At 32.3% G+C, this 20031-nt stretch overlaps 1 protein-coding gene across 1 annotated transcript in view; it reads right to left on the reverse strand.

Annotated features, from left to right (window-relative positions):
* The window catches only part of LOC111398387 (kirola-like), a 19945-nt gene extending 2368 nt beyond the window's left edge, over positions 1-17577 (reverse strand). Inside the window, exons 1-2 of the mRNA XM_023025299.1 lie at positions 17400-17577; positions 15600-15665 (exon numbers count right to left, since the gene is read on the reverse strand). Of these exons, the coding sequence (XP_022881067.1) occupies positions 15600-15665; positions 17400-17577 (244 nt within the window). The remainder of the gene's footprint in view (positions 1-15599; positions 15666-17399) is intronic.
* Between the last annotated feature and the right edge of the window lie 2454 nt (positions 17578-20031).

The raw sequence follows: 20031 nt of genomic DNA on the forward strand, positions 1-20031 counted from the left end.
GAAATGATGTTTGAAGAAAAGTTATAGCCCTTTGAGTTACCTTTCCAACGTATCTTGAATTATCTCAATTGGATATCGGATGAAAAAGTTATGACAAAAATACTGAAAGAGGCGAATATTACCTTTTCCACCCGAAGCGGGTGCCGTGGCGCCCAAGTTGCTGAAAACAACAATGAATGTGGCGCCGTGGCACCACCTGTGCGGAAAAACGGGATTTTATATCTTTGAAATCTTTTCTTGGCCCAACTCAACCCTAATTTGTCCAATAACCCCAACATACTATTAATATCATTTAAAAACTCTATTTTCAAGTAGGATGGAAGGGGGCAAGATTAAAGAATTCAACTACACAATTTGAAGGAGGCAAAAAAATTGAAGATATCAAAAGGAAGGAGGAACAATATCAAGGAAGAAGATTGAAGATCTACCCAAAAAACTCGTTTATTCTATCTTTTTCCTTATGTTGTTTATTATAATTTGTATGATTTTCATTTATTATACCATGAATTAAACAATTTATCTAAATAATAAATGCTACATATTCAAATGGTAGAACGTCCATGCACAAATTCAAAATTTTTAGCATTTCGTTGATTTTTTTATTTTTTCTTCCAACAAATACATACGTATAAAATCAAAATTTCCATCAAGATAAATCTATCAATTAATTTCTACCAGGAAACGAAGATAAGATTTCCTAATCCAAGAATGCATCTAATGCAGAAGATTGTAAATATGTTTGATCACTCTCCATCTTTCAATTATTGTTAAAGGGAATCATTTGATCACTTTCCATCTTTCCATTATTGTTAGGGAAATGATGTTGTACGCACGTATAGCCCCCTCTCACAATCGTGGGCCTGAGAATTTTTTAATTTATGGACCCTACCACTTGTATGTGAGAGGACTATCAATCATGATATTAAAATTGTTGTATTTGTACCATGAAAAATTCTACTTATACATAATTATTGTACATAATGGTATTCATAATGTGATGTAGCAATCATCAGGTTGTTGATGTGCAAGTGTGACATTTGAATTAAAGTTTGAATCTAGTACCATGTGTAATTATGGACACCATTATATAGACAATTATGTACATGTAGTACTTTCCTTGTAACATTACTCTTATTGTTAAAGGGAATCATTTATATGAAGCCATAACTTGATTGCATTTGATATTGATTTAAATTAGATTTTAATCTAAATTAAAGTTAAACAATCAATTTTAACCTCATATTTCATGGGTATCATGACTTTTCAATCATACGTTTTAAAATTTTTTATCAAAATTTACTAAAAATCTAATTTTAACTCTCACGAAACAGGGGCTTTATCTAATATGTCCACTTCGAAATTAGACAAAAAAAAAAAAAAAAAAAAAAAAAAAAAGAGATTGTGTCACGATTTTAATGCTTTTAGTTACTTGATCAATAATTGAATGAATAGATGCTAGTCAATTCGACACTCAAGATAGGGGAATTTAGGCGTGATCATAAGATTGACACAACATAGATTTTATGGGTTTCGAGAAAAAGTAAAAAATCTGTGAAACTTACTCCATAAAAGAATCGAGACTTTTATAAATTCTTGATTTTCAATTCGAAATAGAGATATTGGAATTGGAACCTTGGATTATTTTCTAGCCGACACTTGAGAGAGGGGAGAGGAATATATTAGGATTCTTGTTTTTTAAATATGAGAAAATTAACTGGAATAATTGGAAATCGTTGAATCATAATTGAGAGTAAGGTGAAATCAATCCCTAGGCCTTCTCATATTGATAATTTGCATTCATCAACTTTGTCACAACGAATGTTACTTGATCAATAATTGAATGAATAGATGCTAGTCAATTTCGGCACTCGAGAGGAGGAATTTAGGCGTGATCATAAGATTGACACAACATAGGTTTCATGGGTTTCGAGAGAGTGTAAAATCTGTGAAGCTTACTCCATAAAAGAATCGGGACTTTTATAAATTCTTGATTTTCAATTCGGAATAGAGATATTGAAATTGGAATCTAGGATTATTTTCTAGTCGGCACTCGAGGATAAAAAAAAAAAAAAAAAAAAAAAGGAGTGAGATACGTTCATTTTGATGGCATATCTCACACCTACAATTTGACCCATTTCACAACGATGAAGCAATAATGTTATTTTTGTGACAGGACATGTGTTCATGTTTGAGGGGTACCCTAATTAATTAACGCGAAAAAATATTGGTTTTTGAATTATGCCAATGCTAGTTTATTCGATGTCATAAGAACATTTTCAAGGCATTTTATAGATTATTATCAAAATGATATACAAGTTGAAAGACTTTTGAGTTTTGGTTACGTGACATTAATTTCTAATGAATAAACTCTCAAGTCAGAAATTGATATCCAATGAATTCTATCTAGAACCAAGAAATATAAATTTTGTTGAAAAATCAACATGTTTAATTGAGCTTCCTGAATTTAGATAAATATCTAGATAATATCTGATTTTTCTTTTGTCACATAAACTTGCAAAGTACGTGTCATATTGCCTTAGAGATTTTTTATTTTTTTTTCATCAATATGGTTGATTTTGCTTATGTAACAAATTACTTTAGCAATCCACAATTGTATCGAAGATATCCCTTTCCAATGTTGCTTATGTCTCCTTAAGTCTTAGATTACTTGAAACAAAGCCGTAGAGTGTTGACCATGTAGCCCATCCGATGCTCAAGTCAATATTAGAAGAAATTTAATTATGTAATTAGTAAAATAATAGCCTTAACCTTATTGAAGGAATGATGGTCGTATTTGTATAAAAAAGAGAGCCATATTTTGATTAGAACACATGTTAGAATAAGAATGTATAGTTCTAATCTTCCTATGATTAAGCCAGATTTCCATAAGATTCTTTTCAAATAATATTATTTAATTAGAGTTGAACAAGTTGATCGAGAGTTGAACTAGGTGTTCATGGTCTCGCTGTAACATTTTAGCATCATCATAAGTCCCAAGCCTTTTGAGTGGGAGGTTTAGGTGCATGCTCGGGACATGTCTTATAATTGTATCCAATAAATATATGGTAAATATTTTCTTAGTGCTTTCTGAATGGTGAACAGTAGGAGACTGTGCAAACCTAGAGATATAAAAGATCAGCCATGGGTAATCGGTCGTACAAAACATACAACAGCCAAAAAAATAAAAAATGGTTGAATGCGGAAAGTGATTATTCCAAATCAATTTACCTTATTCTAAAGTCGGACCCGGTTTATGAAAGTATTCGTGTGCCTTTCTAGATGTGACATGAAGATAGTGTCCGGATCAGCATCTGGACGAGGGAATATTTCTTCAATCGGCAACAAAGTTTCTGGTAATTAAAAGCTGTCTTAAATCACGTGGTCAAATGCCAGCAACCGCTGTAATAAAAATCCAACTCTAACGCCTTCAAGTTACTACTCCGTTGCAAAGAAGTGTTTAACAAATTGTAGTAGATTATGAGGTCCTAGCACATATGATTGATAAAACACCAACTTAATGATCAATACAATAAGAAAATCGAATATTAATAACAAGAATTGTAAGAAAACTAATAACTCCCCTTTTAATTCAATGTTTGATGTTAATCTATCAACCAGGGCTCAGATAAACCAACCCAATGCAACAAGGTAATACCACCACCAAGTAGATACAAAGAATCCCTTCACAAAGTACCAAAATAGCCACAAAGTTGAGCAACAAAATTGAGCAGCACAGGAGCCCAGAGGAAGTAGCGAAGACAGTGATAACAAAGGGGGAATCGAGGTGCCCCAACCACAATCCAGACACCGGAGACACACACCGGCAATAGCAGAAGAAGAAGCTCAAGCAGGAGGCACAAAACCATAGAGAAAACGCACGACATAAAGCAAAGAATGAGTCACGAGAGTCTAGTGCTGAGAGACACAAGAGGGCAGCCACTAATTAGGCTCACCTAGGTTAATAACTAATGAGTGCTTTTCACTCATAATGTGTGTTTTGATGTTGTGATGTAGGTTGATGAAATTGGAGGAATTAAGCAAAAGTTGGAAAAACTGGAAAAAAAAGGGGGGGCCAAATTGTAAGAGATCCAAAGTTTAGGGACTAAAATGAAAAAAATCAAAACTTGTATCAAACCTCGCAATGAAGATCTGAGAGTGCTAAGAGTCAATTGGATGAGAAAAGATGTCAAAGGGATCAAGTTTATTTAAAATATGATCAAAAATCAATTTCTAACTGAAAAGTTATGCTCCGGAGTTTTAGTCTCATATTGAGACTCATTTTTGACATATCAAACAATCGAATTAGAGAATGATATCTGAAGCAAAGTTGTAACCCTTTGAGTTATCTTTCTAACATATTTTAAATCACCTCAATTGGATATCAGACGAAGAAGTTATGATAAAAATACTAAAAGAGGAGAAAAATACATTTTCCACCCGACGATGCTGAAAACAGCAGTGAACACGGTGCCGCAAAGCCCGTCTTGGGCTCCAGGGCACTGCCTGTGCGAAAAAAGTGATTTTTCTTTTTATTTTTGGAATCTTTTCTTGGCCCAACTCAATCCTAATTCATCCAAAAACTTCAAGATACTATAAATACCATTTAAAAGACTTATTTTCTGGAAGAATTGAAGGTGCAAGATTGAAGAATTCAACCACACAATTTGGAGGCAAAAATTGAAGACCACAAAAGGAAGGAGGAACAATATCAAGGAAGAAGATTGAAGATCTACCTAAAAGACTAGTTTTTTCTATCATTTTCATTATGTTGTTTATTATAATTTGTATGATTTTCATTTATTACATCATGAACTAAACAAATTATCTAGGGGTTTGATGTAACCAAATCGAGATTATGGTTTGATGATTTTATAAGTGTTTCTTTGATTTTCCCGCATATATTTAATTGTGTCACGATTTTAATGCTTTTAGTTACTTGATCAATAATTGAATGAATAGATGCTAGTCAATTCGACACTCAAGATAGGGGAATTTAGGCGTGATCATAAGATTGACACAACATAGATTTTATGGGTTTCGAGAAAAAGTAAAAAATCTGTGAAACTTACTCCATAAAAGAATCGAGACTTTTATAAATTCTTGATTTTCAATTCGAAATAGAGATATTGGAATTGGAACCTTGGATTATTTTCTAGCCGACACTTGAGAGAGGGGAGAGGAATATATTAGGATTCTTGTTTTTTAAATATGAGAAAATTAACTGGAATAATTGGAAATCGTTGAATCATAATTGAGAGTAAGGTGAAATCAATCCCTAGGCCTTCTCATATTGATAATTTGCATTCATCAACTTTGTCACAACGAATCACATTACATTAGTTTAACATTATCATTCAATCATCTGTTCATCTGAATAAAGTAGGAATTACACAATTATAGTACTTTGTCAAAATTAAATTACAATCCCTGTGGGTTTGACATTCTTACTTTAATACTATATTAAAAACTTGACACCGTACACTTGCTGTAATTTCACGTTGTGGAAAACGCGTGGCAATAACCGAGTTGGCCTAATAAAATATAAGTCGGTCAAGCTCCATTTTACCCCTAGTCCAATTCCTATGAGATTCTTAGTCGTCTTTAGTTCCATAGACTGCCAGTTGTTACATTGGGTATCTATATCAATAATATTGGTACTAGGCATATTGGTTTAATTCCACTCGATTTTTCATCATTGCACTGGATTTGTATTTGGTATTACTATACCCAACAAACCTCCACATTGATACCAAATGCACCTGTAAAAGAAAGAAGAAAAACAAGTTTAATAGTTGCACAATATGGTTTCAAACAAAATTGAAACATTACATACAATTACCAATATTTAGAAGTGTTAGACAACTTCTAAACTTTACCAGGGATAGCATCTTAGTGCTCATATTTGTAGAGTTATAATTTGAATGCATTTTCTCAAGTTTTATCAAACCTCGAGATACTACATCCGTAATAAAATGCAGTTTAACATCTATATGATTAGTGCATTCATGAAATCCGATATTTTTACACAGATGAATAGCAAATTGACTATCTAATTAAACTATTACATTGTCACTTAAAACACTCAACTCATTAAGCAAACCTCTAAACCACAAAACTTCTTTAATAGCTTCAATGGCAGGAATATACTCAAATTCAATTATAGATAGAGCAACAATATTTTGTATTTGGGATTTCTAACTCACACAAACATCACAAAAGGTAAATATATAAGAGGAAGTATATCTCCTATTATCTCTATCACCACTATAGTCAGTATTTGCGAAACCTTTAAGTTTCACACCCTTTTTAACAAATTTATAAATTTACCCCACATCAAAATTGCTTTTCAAGTACCTAAGCAACCATTTCAAAGCTTCCCAACGTTTAGGATCAGAATTGGACATGTACCTGCTTAACACACTTACAGTGTAAGCTAAGTCGGGTCTAGTATAGACCATAAGATACATAACAGATCCTATCATGTTAGAGTAAGGCACATTATGCATAAAAATTAGTTCATCTTCATTAGCAGGTGATTGGTCTTTTGACAAATATGAAATGATTTCCAAGAGGTGCAAAAGCAGCTTTGCATTCAAGCATGTCAAATTTCTTCAAAATTTTAAGCACATAAAGAGTTTGATGCACATACGAGCAAGAATTCAAGATTTATCCCGATTAATCTCCATACCAAGAATCCTCCTAACATGTCCTAGGTCTTTTATGTTGAATTCTTTCCTTAATTTCATTTTAATTTTGTTTATAACTTCGTTTTAGGTCCATTTAATAACATATCGTCCACATAAACTAACAAATATACACTCTTCAATAGTGTTGTGGTGCAAGTATTACAAGCAATGATCAAACTCACTCCTCTTGAAACTAATTGAAAGCACATAAGAATGGCGACTGCTTTAACCATTGTTATAAAAATCGGCCCGGCCCGGAGGATTGGGCCGTGAAACTGATGACCCGACCCATAGACAATGACGAGTTGGATTATACTATCCATATGCAATTGAATCGGTCAAAGCTCGGGTCAACAAACATTTTTTTATTAAAAAACGGACCAATTTATTGATTTTTTATTAGACTTCAAAATGTTGAATTAAATTTGAAGGTTGCAAATAATTGAGCCTTCAACCTTCAACTAGGAAGGGCAAGTGCCAAATCAATTGAATCACAAGCTAGTTATTTTCTCTTTCTACAATTTATATAATTCATAAATACAGAATGTCTTCTAAAAACATTTTGATTCAAAAAGATTGAATAATATAATTTTTGTCAATATAATATACAAAATTATAGAATCAAAATGTAATCATTATTACTAACATGAGTTAAAAAAAAATCAATAATTTAAATATATAAATATAATTAATGACAAATTACTTTAAAATTTTAATTTTATCTAAAAGAGAAAAAATAATATATAAAATTGTTTAAAATATTTTTAAGCAACCACCCACCGGTCCAATCACTAACCCACCAGTTCAACCAGTAACCCGATGATCCAATACCTCGGCCAGGTTGATGCTCGGGTCGAGTTTAATAACTATAGCTTTAGCCCATACAAAGATTTCTTTAAAAAACACACAAATCAAGTTTGAACTTACTTTCAAAACCTTTAGTTTGACACATAAATATCTTTTCGTCACGGTGGTGCATGCAAAAAAAAAAAAAATAGTTTTGACATCAAGTTATTCAAGTTTCCAATCATAATAAGCAATAAGAGCAAGCATGACTTTGATAATGGTATACTTAACAATGGGAGAAAATATCTCAATGTAATATATCCCTTATTTCTAGTGTAACCCTTGGCTACAAACCTATCCTATATCTTACAGGTTCAGTCTCCCTAGTTCCCTCCTTAACTTTATAGACCAACTTCAACCCACTATGGATTTATCATTAGGTCTTGGAACTAGATCCCAAATTTGATTCTTATTAATAGAATTCATCTATTGCTTCATGGAACCTGGCCATTTCTCACTTTTTTCACCCTTCACAGCTTCCTCGTAGGTGTTCAGTTACCTATCTACTAGTTCTTAGTAATTAGCATAAACTATGGTGTAGTATGACAATCTTAGGGTTACCTACATGTTCTCTTCTCTCTATCTCTAACCAATTGGTAGTTAGCTAGAGTTCTTGGTCAATGGGATTGTCCTTTACAATTTTCTCATCGCCTTCTATGTCTTGTTGATTGTATGTATTACTCTTTACCTCGCTCGGTGTAATGGGGATTTGGACACTTACTCCACCTCAACTGGGGATTTTTTCCTAACAATATCTTGTTGTTCTTCTCTCTCCAGACAATGCATCTTACTCTCATCAAATGTGATATCACAGCTTATGAAAATTCTCACGCCTTCTAGCTTCTATCTCATAACCTATATCCCTTAATACCTTTGGAGTAGTAGCCTAACTATATACTTCCTAGCTCTAAGTTTAAGTTTTTCCTCACTTTGATGAGAGAAATCAGCATAGCCAAAAGCTCTAAGTATGAAATAATCAATACATTTAACATACTAAATCTCATATGGCATCTCACCTTTAAAACAAAAGATGGAGTCATGTTGGTCAAATAACATGCATTTATAACAACTTTACCTCAAAAAGACTTAGGCATACCAGAACTTGAAATCATACATCAAACTTTATCAAGCAAAGTACAATTCTTTCTTTCAGCAACCCCATTTTACTTGTGAGTGTAAGGAATAGTTTTATGTCTAACAATACCAGATTCATTACACAAATAATCAAATTCAGTATTGCAAAATTCAAGACCATTATCAGTATGCAAATATTTCACCTTCTTACCTGTCTGGTTCTCTACCTTAACTTTCCAATTTCTAAAATTTAAAAAAGCTTCGATTTTATCTTTTAAAAGAAAACCCATACAAGTCTAGAGAAATCATCAATAATAGACAGAAAATATTTGTTACCACCAAAAATAGGTTTGCTCCACTAACCCCAAATCAATATGAATGTTTTCTAACACTCTAGATGTCTTGTGAGTGCTTGGAGCAAATGACATTCTATGATGTTTACCAAGCACACTATGATCAAAAAATGGTATGTCAGACATCTAATCTTTACCAAACGCACTCGTGTCGTTAAGGTACTCAAGACACTTAACACTAACATAAGCTAACCTATTGTGCCTTTTCTATGTGTGATCATTATCTGTGATAGTGGAATTTAAACAACTCAACACCTCAGCATGTGTAATGTATATACCATTTCTTCTAGGAGCCTTAAAGTCTCTAGGTGCTTCCTTGCAAATTCATATAACACCCTCACCAAGAGTACCAAAGAAACATGTACATACTAACTCTACAATAAAACCAGGTTTCTACCCACGTGTAGAATATACCTAACTTTTTTCAATATGTTCACAAAATTGCTGTCAAATCTCACAGTCACTATGAGTGCCTATGATCTTATATTGAGTTTCATACAACAACATGACAATGTTTAAATTCATGTATATGATCAAACACATTTTATTTGATGTAACATGAAAGGAAGAACCTGAGTCAAGAATCCACTCATGCGTATGGGAGTTGATGGACAGGTTTATTTTAGCTGGTTTAGTGTTTAGAAGCATGTAAACCTCACCAAGTTCATCTCTCAAACAACAATATTTGCCTCACTGGGTCTCCACCCCTCTGATCTCTCAAATTGATTTTCTTTTTGCACTAATTAATGAAATGTCCCTAGTTTCCCACAACAATAACATTTCTCCCCTTGGCCTTTCCCTATGAGTTAGACCTACCTCTCCACTTTTTCTTATCACTACTGTATTGCCCCTTACCATCCCAAAGCTTAGACTTACCTCTCATATGGTAAATCTCTCCTCCTTTTCTCTCATTTCTTTCAACTTTCATCTCCCCTTCCTTACTTTTAAGGAATTGACAACTATATTGGGTAAAAGAGTCTCTCTCCCATATTTGATTACATTTTTGACATCCTTATAACTATTCAAAATGGCATTTAAAAGGATAATAACTTTTGTACTCATTAAAAATCTTTTCACCACATTTTGTAATCTATCGAACTAATTTATTGAAAATATCAAAATCGTTATCTAAATCTTTTGAGAAGTCAATTTTGAAACTAAAAAAACTTTCAAGCAGAAAAGTTTCTTGGATATAGATTGAGTTAAATAATGTTCCTCAAACTTTTTCCAAACTTTTTCATTATAATTATGTTTGCCAACTTTTTCACAAAACAACATCAGATAAGAGCAAGACAATAGAGGTACAAGCAAGATTATCAAATTATTTCTTTTGATCATCAATCACAGTATTTGAAAAAGTATTATCAATAGTTTTTAAAAATATTTTGTTGAGCCAAAATTGTTTTTTATCTTTTTTGCCAAATAGAGAAATCACCTTCACTGTTAAAGATGCCCAAGTCAAAATGGTACGCATACATCCTAATAAATAAGACAAATAGCATGTAAGCATCCAACAAAGAGACTTCCACGCAAAGAATGTCCTAAAGGTCACAGTTATACACCGGTCTAAGATTCCCAAGGCTTATCTGAGATTCAAACCTGAGTCACTAGTGAATCTTCGAGCAAGAAAGGTCAAGGTTGACAATTATATAACACAAAGTGCTCAGCAACAATGTAAAATATTGAACAATGATCAAATAGCCACAAATACAATAATATAGCAATTTAGGCAAATAATCCTAAATCAAGTATCAAGCAAGGCCGCAATCCTATTGGTTACCCCACCCAATGACCCGCTATTGCAAAAAATGGGTTTAAGCTAATTTACCTGAGCGAATCTGTTTGTGGTCCATAATAATGAGAGATGTGGATTTTTTTATTTAAGGATTCAAGTCCTTTTGTAAAATCGTCAGCGAAACTGACACAACCTTGCACTCCAAAAAATCACAGTAATTGAGGTTCAATTTTTCAGCTATAGGATTCAATCAAGATACAAGATCAATGGCCAAATGAAACCATGATATCCATTGTTATTACCTTTCACCAACGAAATATTAGCAACCATAAATCTGTTGTTAATTTGGGGGTTGCTGATAGTTATCAAAGGATTGTGCCGTAGGTAAAGAGCAAACGTTTTACCAACGAAATTTTTCGCTGATAAAGAGTAAACTTTTTGTCAACAAAATTTTCGTTGGTAAAAATATAAACCATTATCAACCTACTTTCCGTTGGTAAATATCTACTATTACAATTGATAAAATTAGTGTTGTAAATAGCCATATAGGTTTGTGGCATGGTAAAAAAAATTATCTATTTATTTTTTAATATTGTTCTTATTATTTATTTAATAATTATAATTTTTAATTTTAGCTAATTGAGTTGAAAGGCCCAAAAATTGTTTAACCACTTATTGGATTACAAATTTATAGATGGTAACTTTAAAGACTTTGTTGTGAACTTCTGATGTATGATAAGAATTCCTTTGAAATTGACTGATATTAGCAACTCCAATTCCAATGGTTATATGAACTACTCTTTACTCACGAAAAATTCGTAGGTGAAAGGTTGATACAATTTTTAGGAAAAAAGTTGAATTACATCACCTAAAAAATTGTTGTTGGTAACTGGTATGTAAAATTGTTGCTTTCATAGAAAAAAGACGAAGGTGAGGTCGAAGAGTTTGGTGAGCCAACATATGATGAGGAAGTAGAAGAGGAAGTGACCTATGCTGACCATGGAGAATCTTTAGTAGTTTGTTAAAGCTTGAGTGCAGCACATATAGAAAATGACAATTGGCTCCGCAATAATATCTTCCACATGAGATGTACATCCCATGGTAGGGTCTGTGATGTTATCGTTGATGGGGGAGGCTGTGAGAATGTCATTGTAGCATCAATGGCAGAGAAATTGAAGCTCAAAACAAAAGATAATCCTCAACCACACCAGCTTTTCTTGGCTTCGCGAGGGTAATGAGGTAAAAGTTCACAAAAGTTATCTTGTCCAATTTTCTATTGGCAATAAATGCTCCAATGAGTTATATTTTGATATTATACCGATGGTTGCTTGTCACTTGTTGCTTGGTCGTCCTTGGCAATATGACAGAAGAGTAATACATGATGGATTCAAAAACACATATTCATTTGTGAAAGAAGGGGTAAAGGTTGTGTTAGGCCCTACAAAAATAAAGAAAGCCTCAAACCTTCGAGAAGAGAGGGAAATAATTTCTTGTCCAAAACTGAGGTACGGAAGAATATGAGAGAATCTTGTGAAACCTATGTCCTTGTTGTTCTAGAGGAAAATGAAGAGAATACCAAGCTATCTTCAACCATGAATAAGTTACTCCATGAATTTTTTGACATAATACCTGATGAAATACCACAAGGACTACTACCAATGAGAGACATACAACACTGCATTGATTTCATACATGGTGTTTTTTTACTTGCTATTGTCTCTCGCTTGTGAAATTCGATATCAGTAATTCCAGTATCAATCGATGATTTCAATAATTTTTGACGTATGTAGATGTTGCTAACATCATCCTGAATCAATTCATTGATAATTACCAACAATTTAACACGTTTGTCAATAAATTAACAATGAGGCTTTCACATGCAAAATTACCAATACAAAATTTTTGCTAGTAATAGCAATTACCAATGGAGATTAGGGTTATCGGTGAAAAATTATTTTGTAGTGTATCTCATTGGTAGAATCATATTAATTGGTGTGACTAAGGAAGGATAAGCTCGTATTGATTCATCCAAAAAAAAGGGTATGAAAAGGGAGTAAAATGTATTGGATAATTTAATTCCATTATAATTTGCCTCAAATACTATATTGAATAAAATTCATCTTTTTCGTTCTACCAAGCACGACTAGGAATTTTGTCTTTTCCCATGCTTTAGAAAGATTTTATATGCCATTCCTACATGCTTGAAATCTTTCTAAGCTTCAAATATCAATTAGATTCATTATCATTTTTGTTAGTGTTATGCTCTAGGTACAATCGATTAGGTTGTAAACACTTTTAATGTAATTGATGCATTTTATATTGTGCCAAGATCTATTATTTAATTGAATCTATTAAACTAATAGAATCCGAAGATTCAAATCTTAATTACTTGTTAATCACAAAGAATTGTGATTGTCATAGACAATTTACATATGAATGAAGCTTAAATTATCCGTGATCGTAAGTAACAACGAGATACGAATATCGTTATTATGATTATATCATCATGTGTGGCATTTCTCACTTTTGAAGTGGGTAGTTGATCTCATAATCTAAGTGTGTTGACACTTAAATAAACACATGAATATTTTGTTATAGAACAAAAAATCGAAGACTTGCTAGAGAGATTCCATATGGATAACTAGTTGAGTGTTAGATGTCAATCTCTGATGTTTGGTAGTGGAATTGGTCCTTTGACTTCAGATCATCATGGTGCCTTATATGGGAATATTTATACTTTGGTGATGTTGGATGTTACTCCATCAAGAGTCGCTAATACGACATCATTTGGGGTATGTCAAGAATTATATAAAGATTGTAAATGATCAATAGAGGATTCGTTACTCCTAGATAGAAAGAGATTATGATCTAAATTTCATTCGATTAAGTCAATAATGAAATCATTGGTCAAAATGTACTCATAAATCAAAAAGAATCTTCGACTTGCATTGATTCAAGGGTGATGCTACAATACATCAAAATTTTCATACTGATATCCACCCCCTCGCATGGAGGGGGCAACATTGAGTAAAACATAATTTATCCGAAGTGTGTTCACCTCCATGTGAGAGGTGTGGACTTAGGTATAGATACCGCATTATGTACAAGTAGCATATTTATTGACTTAATAGTAGGATGAAATATATGATAGATAATCAACATTGATACACTTACTTTGCAATTGATCGGATTATATTGACAAATTGATTATAGTTTCATGGTAAACGAACAAATTTAGATTTTCACACCACATTACATTTTTCGTTACATGTCTTGCCCTAGCTAATACATTGCTAGATGTCAATTTGGGATGACGAATGTAAATTAGTGATAAATTTAAAAGGGGTATTTTAATATATCGATTTTGTTATATCAAAATAATAATTCACGTCGTTAGGTATCATGATTGGGAATCTAATCGATCACACACAAAAGGAGGACTAGAAGAATGAGATTTACCAATGACAATTAGTTAATTGGGTTGTTTGTTGAATTAATTAATTCATGGACCAAATTTAATTAAATAGATCCATTAAATAGTGGACCAGGATAAGCTTAAGAGCTTGGACTTTTATTAATAGGCTGCTAAGGTTTGAAAATTTATAACATAATACAATTTATATTCTTGCTAGCATAAGAAAATAAAAACTCTATTTCTTTCAATCTTGTTCCCTGTGTGAATTTTCATTGAAGGCTCGATGATTGGACATATGTAGATTACAGATCAAAACTGTTCTTCAAGAAATTCATCAAATGTATAATTTTCTATTATAGTTTCTTTCTAAACACAAAGCAAGTCCATGGTGAGAACTAAAATTCATTTTATTTTCTGCTATGCATAATTAAATAAATTCCCAATAATTTCATACATAAGAAATAGGATATTAGCCCAACATGTGTGTGCCAAATGACACAGTAAGGTTGATATGATACAAATATTGATTCTTTTTGCGAATTGCTGGAAATAAAAATAAATAAATAAATAATCGAAAAATAAAAGTTTATCTTGCTGGATAGTTTTGCAACTCAAATATAGGCAATATTCGTTTCTGAAAAAATGTAGAATTTATCTTGAAGGTTCTTTATGTGGATCTAGTTGGAGTTCAATTTTGTCTAAACAAATTGCGTCTTCTTACTTAATGGTATGCAAAATTATCATATTCAACTCATTACTAACCAGATCCAATCGACTTACACTTAAGAGTGTTGTGTGGATACATCTTCTCCATTCCAAATTTCTGACAGACTAAAAACCATAATATCAATAGGCTAGAGTGATATTATCACAAAATAAAATTTTCAATTTATTCAAGAGAAAGCCATAGTGCCAGACATACTATGTGAAGGAGGAACACAACATTTTTCGATCATGAACTGCACCAATACACTATTATCCATAAAATAACAAAGAAAACACACACAAAGGGAGGTGGCTAGATGAGTGTCTATAACTCATGCAAGCATATATAGAACCCTATCCATATCAAGCTGCCTAAAGATGGTGTGCCTGAACATCTTTTCCGAGTTAGATGCACAAGCCCAACAATGAGAGTGGTTCTTCAACATAGTCTGGCTAATCAAATTCAAGATTCCATGTCACCATATCAATGTCACCGTGAGTTTCAACATGAAAACTAGCTTTGAAGGCCTTGTAAATCTCCATCACATCACCTCCACTACCTTAAATGTCACTTTCTTCTTTTCCTCATCTATGGTTTCGAGTATATCTTTCGCTATTTTCTGCTTCCCATCTACAATTATTTCAAATTTTACAAACTTCATACAAAAGGAAAGCCAGATGATCAAGTGATAATATTGTTATCCGATGTTCAAATGGATGAATTTGATAGTACTCGGCCATGTCGAGTGTAGTCTTATATTGTATGCTAAATAAAGTAGGCATACCATGAGTATACTTCCAGAAGTAGACGGAGCCTAGAGTTCCCCACTCTCCTTCATGCAAATCGAAACCTTAAATGGTGGTAGAGCTCATATTGGGTATATGTTGTGGTCTGTACCTAAACAGATCATGAAATGCATATCCACCAGCTTCATCTTTATTTCGACTATTTTTTTTATCTTTAAGGCCCATTTTTTCTTTGCAAATAAAGAAGGCACTACAAAGACATAGGAGAGATGGGGAAGATCTCACTCAACTTTCTTATATATTTATAATTGTATTGTGAGGGGTGCATATGTAGGAGAATTTTTGAAATTAGGTTAATTCGAGGTGACTCTAGGGATTGGACTTGGGATTTAATCTCAAACTAGATTTTGAGTAATATATGATGGATTGCATTTGTGCTATCACTTACAATTTTTTAATAAAGTAGTGACAATCCCTACATTAGCTTGGTAATATAGAACCAGATGTTTTGTGTTCAAGTTGATGTTGTAGCATTCCTTTGGAGGAGATGGATAATGTTGTGCATGCTTGAAGTGAGAGCAGGCCTTACAACTGAGTTTAGAGTGGATTTTGAAGTTTGATTTCAGGTCATATAGGATGAATTGCATTTGAATCATCGACTATAGTGTTTGGACGAAATAATTACAATACCCTACATCAGTACATGAGAAATGATGCATGTTACTTGTTTTTTTAGATGGCAGTGATGTTTCATCTTGATTTGGGCCATTTAGCCCATGCTTGGTTCAATTAAGTAAGTTGATAAAAATTTAAGCCAAAATAAACAATTAATTTAAACCTCATAATTCATGAAATTCACAATTTTTACCAACTTTTCAACTATACATTTTATTAACCTTTTATTAAAATCTACTAAATAATTATTTTTTAGCTAAACCAAACTGGGGCTTGATTGTTTGATTTTCTACAAGTGGACTAGATCGTGAGCAAGTAATATAATGATGAATTAAGTGTCAAACCCACGAGGGCTATATGTTTGATCGAGTTATAGCTATTAATACCCTTAATCGAATAGCAAAATCGAGTTCTAACTAAACACTATTAAATCTATCAACTGACTTAAAAGCAATGTAAAGAAAATTTATCAATTTCTTGAGAAATATTGCTAAGATGTATAACTCCCCTTATTAATCCATTTTTAGTTCGACAATTTGAAATCATACTTGTTAGTCAATGTTTTTATTTTAATTGAAAACATTTCTCGATAGTTATCAATTTTATTCCCCTCAAGTAACCTTCTTATCTTTCGTTAAAAATGTGAGCATGATAAATGCATTAAATGAGCTAGAATTTTTTAAAAACCATGTGAAGCATAGAGGTGTATCTCTATCCTATATCGAACCTCACAATATTTATTACTATGTACTAATGATCTTATTATCTCTCTCGATAATAACAAAATCCACATAGTTCAACTAGTGGCCAAATAATTGAAAAGCATGAAAAACGATAATAAACATCCAAACATTCAAACAAATTTAACGTCAATCTAATTATTCAAAAATTTCATAACGAGGGTTTGTCACATTCTAGCAATATAAAGAAATTAGTCATGCATGATGTCAGAATTAAACACGCAAAAGTTAAAAAATATCACCAAAACTTGATGGAACGTGATTAATTTTTCCAACGTAAATCTGCTTTCTTTTTCTTGCAATTTCTAGTCTCTGTATGCGTGTCTTTTCTTCTTCTCCCCTACTGCTTCGGTTCTCTATGTGCGTGTGTGTGTGTGTATATATATATATATAATTCAGCCACTTGAAGCCGCAATATTTTACCACTCCCAGCTGCCTCAATTTCTGTTTCTATATATATGATATAATTCAGCAGCAGTAGCCCAATTCTTCTCCTCTTGTCTCTGTAGGCATGTACGTACAGATAATCTTGGCTGCCTCCAATGTGTGTGTAAGTATATAATGTTGCAGCCGCAAATTCTCTTCCTTTCTCTCCCCACATCACCGCCCAATGTTGTATATTTCCAATTCTTCTCTAGGTTAGTCTCCCCAAAGCTGCCCTCCTTAATGTGCGTATATATATCAATTCGACAGCCCAAAGTTTTAGCCCAACGAAAAGTTCAATTACTAATTTAATTTGATTCCACTTAAAAGTCCAATTGAGGTCCAATTAATTTCTTATCTTCTTCAAGTCATCCAATCTTTCAAGTTAATGCAATGTAGTCCTTGAACTCATCAATTGTGCAGACTTTGATCCCCCCAAAATTGCCGATTTCATTCAATTTCATCATTCTTCCTTTCCAATTACTTCAAATAAGTTCGTCACTGAAACAAACGAAATTAACTCAAATTATGTATAAAATCACTAATTTGACAACATACAAATTTAGTAATGTTAATAAGTTCACAAAATGCACTTATTAGGGCTAATCTTAACGTTCAACGTGTATTGCCACTTATAGTTTATGCTGTGGTAGAATAAACTCTTCTAACAAAATAAATTATTGCTAAATGAAAAGGTTTTTTCAAGTTTGTTTCATCACAACCATTAATGGTCAATATTATCTTTTGCTACTCATGAGATGCTTATTCTCAAACTTTATATTTAATCTCTCCCAATATGTATTTTTAAGGTTGCTCACAAACTACTCAATGCTTCTCACTAAAGCTTGGTTAGATCGAACCAATAAAAGCAACTATCTAGATATGTGGGGATTTTTCATGATTTCGAGTGTCACAACCTTTCAAGCTTCCACTAGGTAAGTGAAACCCACTAGTTATCTACATTTCCAAATTTTAGTGTCCAAGACTTGGTCAAACTTGCAATGCATCTTCTATTTCATGATCATGCCATATAATGTCACTTTATGTGTCACCTAATATTTGACAAAGTTCCATTATTCAAGAAAGATAGATTAAAAAGATTGACTAAGGGCATTGTTGACGAATGACCAAGAAAAGTAAGGCAAAGTGAAAACTAAATGTTTCAATAAGTGGGTACTTATTAGGTGAAGGTATTTTGATTTTATTAAGCTTTTGTTTGATATTGATTGAAATCAAATTTAATCTAAATCAAAATAAAACAATCAATATTAACAACATATTTCATGAGTTCCACAATTTTTTGACCATATATTTTACCAATGTTTATCTAAATTTACTAAAAATTTAATTTTAATCTGTATCAAGCGCAGGCAAAAAATGCAAATATTGACTATGTTTTTACCCCTACTATCTTTTATTGGAGCCAAGAAAGTTGTTTAAACATATATGAAAAAGTTAAAAATCTACATTTAGAATCGAATAAACTTGGACAAAATGACACCTTCGTCGAAAGAATTGTCAACCATCAAAACTCTACAAACATAAAATATTGATGTTCGAGCATTGTTAGACTCCATATAGTCTATTTGCTGAAAAGTAAAAAGATAAAAATAAGAAAATTAAGGGTTGATTTCTATTTTGTAGAAATTATGCAGAAATAGAGCTAAAAAGAAATAAAACTGTTGCTTTTATTTAATCTTCTGGATATGCTTTGAATAAATTATGGAAGATGAAACACATATCAACTTATTGTGCTTTGAAAAAGATCAATTTTCTAAAGGAAAGGGAAATGAAAGTAATGATTGTAAATTCAATAATATTGAATAGTATATGTTATAAAGTTATTTAAATTATAATAATAATTGAAGGATGAAGGGGGATTATACAAAATCAATGAGGGCATTATTGTCTCTCAAAAATTTCTCCTCAATCCTTCTTCTTAAATTGCAGATTACATATATTAATTAATTTGATTATGAATAAAACCATTTAGCCAGGCTTAAAAATAGAGAAGTGAAGAGACAAAATAATGTGTCAGAAAAATAATTGGGTGCTTTTGTTTTAATTTTTCGAATTGTTTAATCATGAGTCGACACATGTCCAATCTGGATTTGAACCTGGATGTGTAGCATGATTGTTTGATTGTTATGATGATCCAACAACATTTCCAATTTCCACAAGGTAAACTTTTCTTGTTAATAGCTATTAAGAACTAAATTACATTCACGTGAATTATTTGGAGACATATAGTAATTGGTTGACGATATTTGAGCTACCGTATGTATGAAATTTCAGCAGATACATCGTAATCTCCTTTCTAAATAACTATTTTGATTAATAGAAAGTAATGCAGATAGTTGAGTGTAGTTTAGACTTTTCCTACTATTTGATATTAAGACCTAAATGACATTCACTATGATGTAGATTGAATCTACAAGCACACAATACTAACAACTCAAACGGATTGAACTTAAGAAACAAACATTTTCTTATTTCATGAATAACCAAAAAACCTAGGAGACGTTTTAGATTCTTAAATACGAAAAGAACAGATAACCTATAGGGCCAACAGTCCCTTAATGGGCTGGGCTACAAAACGAGAATAACAAATATTGAAAATAATAAACTAAGA

This window comes from Olea europaea, chromosome 8 (assembly GCF_002742605.1).
Source record: "Olea europaea var. sylvestris chromosome 8, O_europaea_v1, whole genome shotgun sequence".
Taxonomy (NCBI): Eukaryota; Viridiplantae; Streptophyta; class Magnoliopsida; order Lamiales; family Oleaceae; genus Olea; species Olea europaea.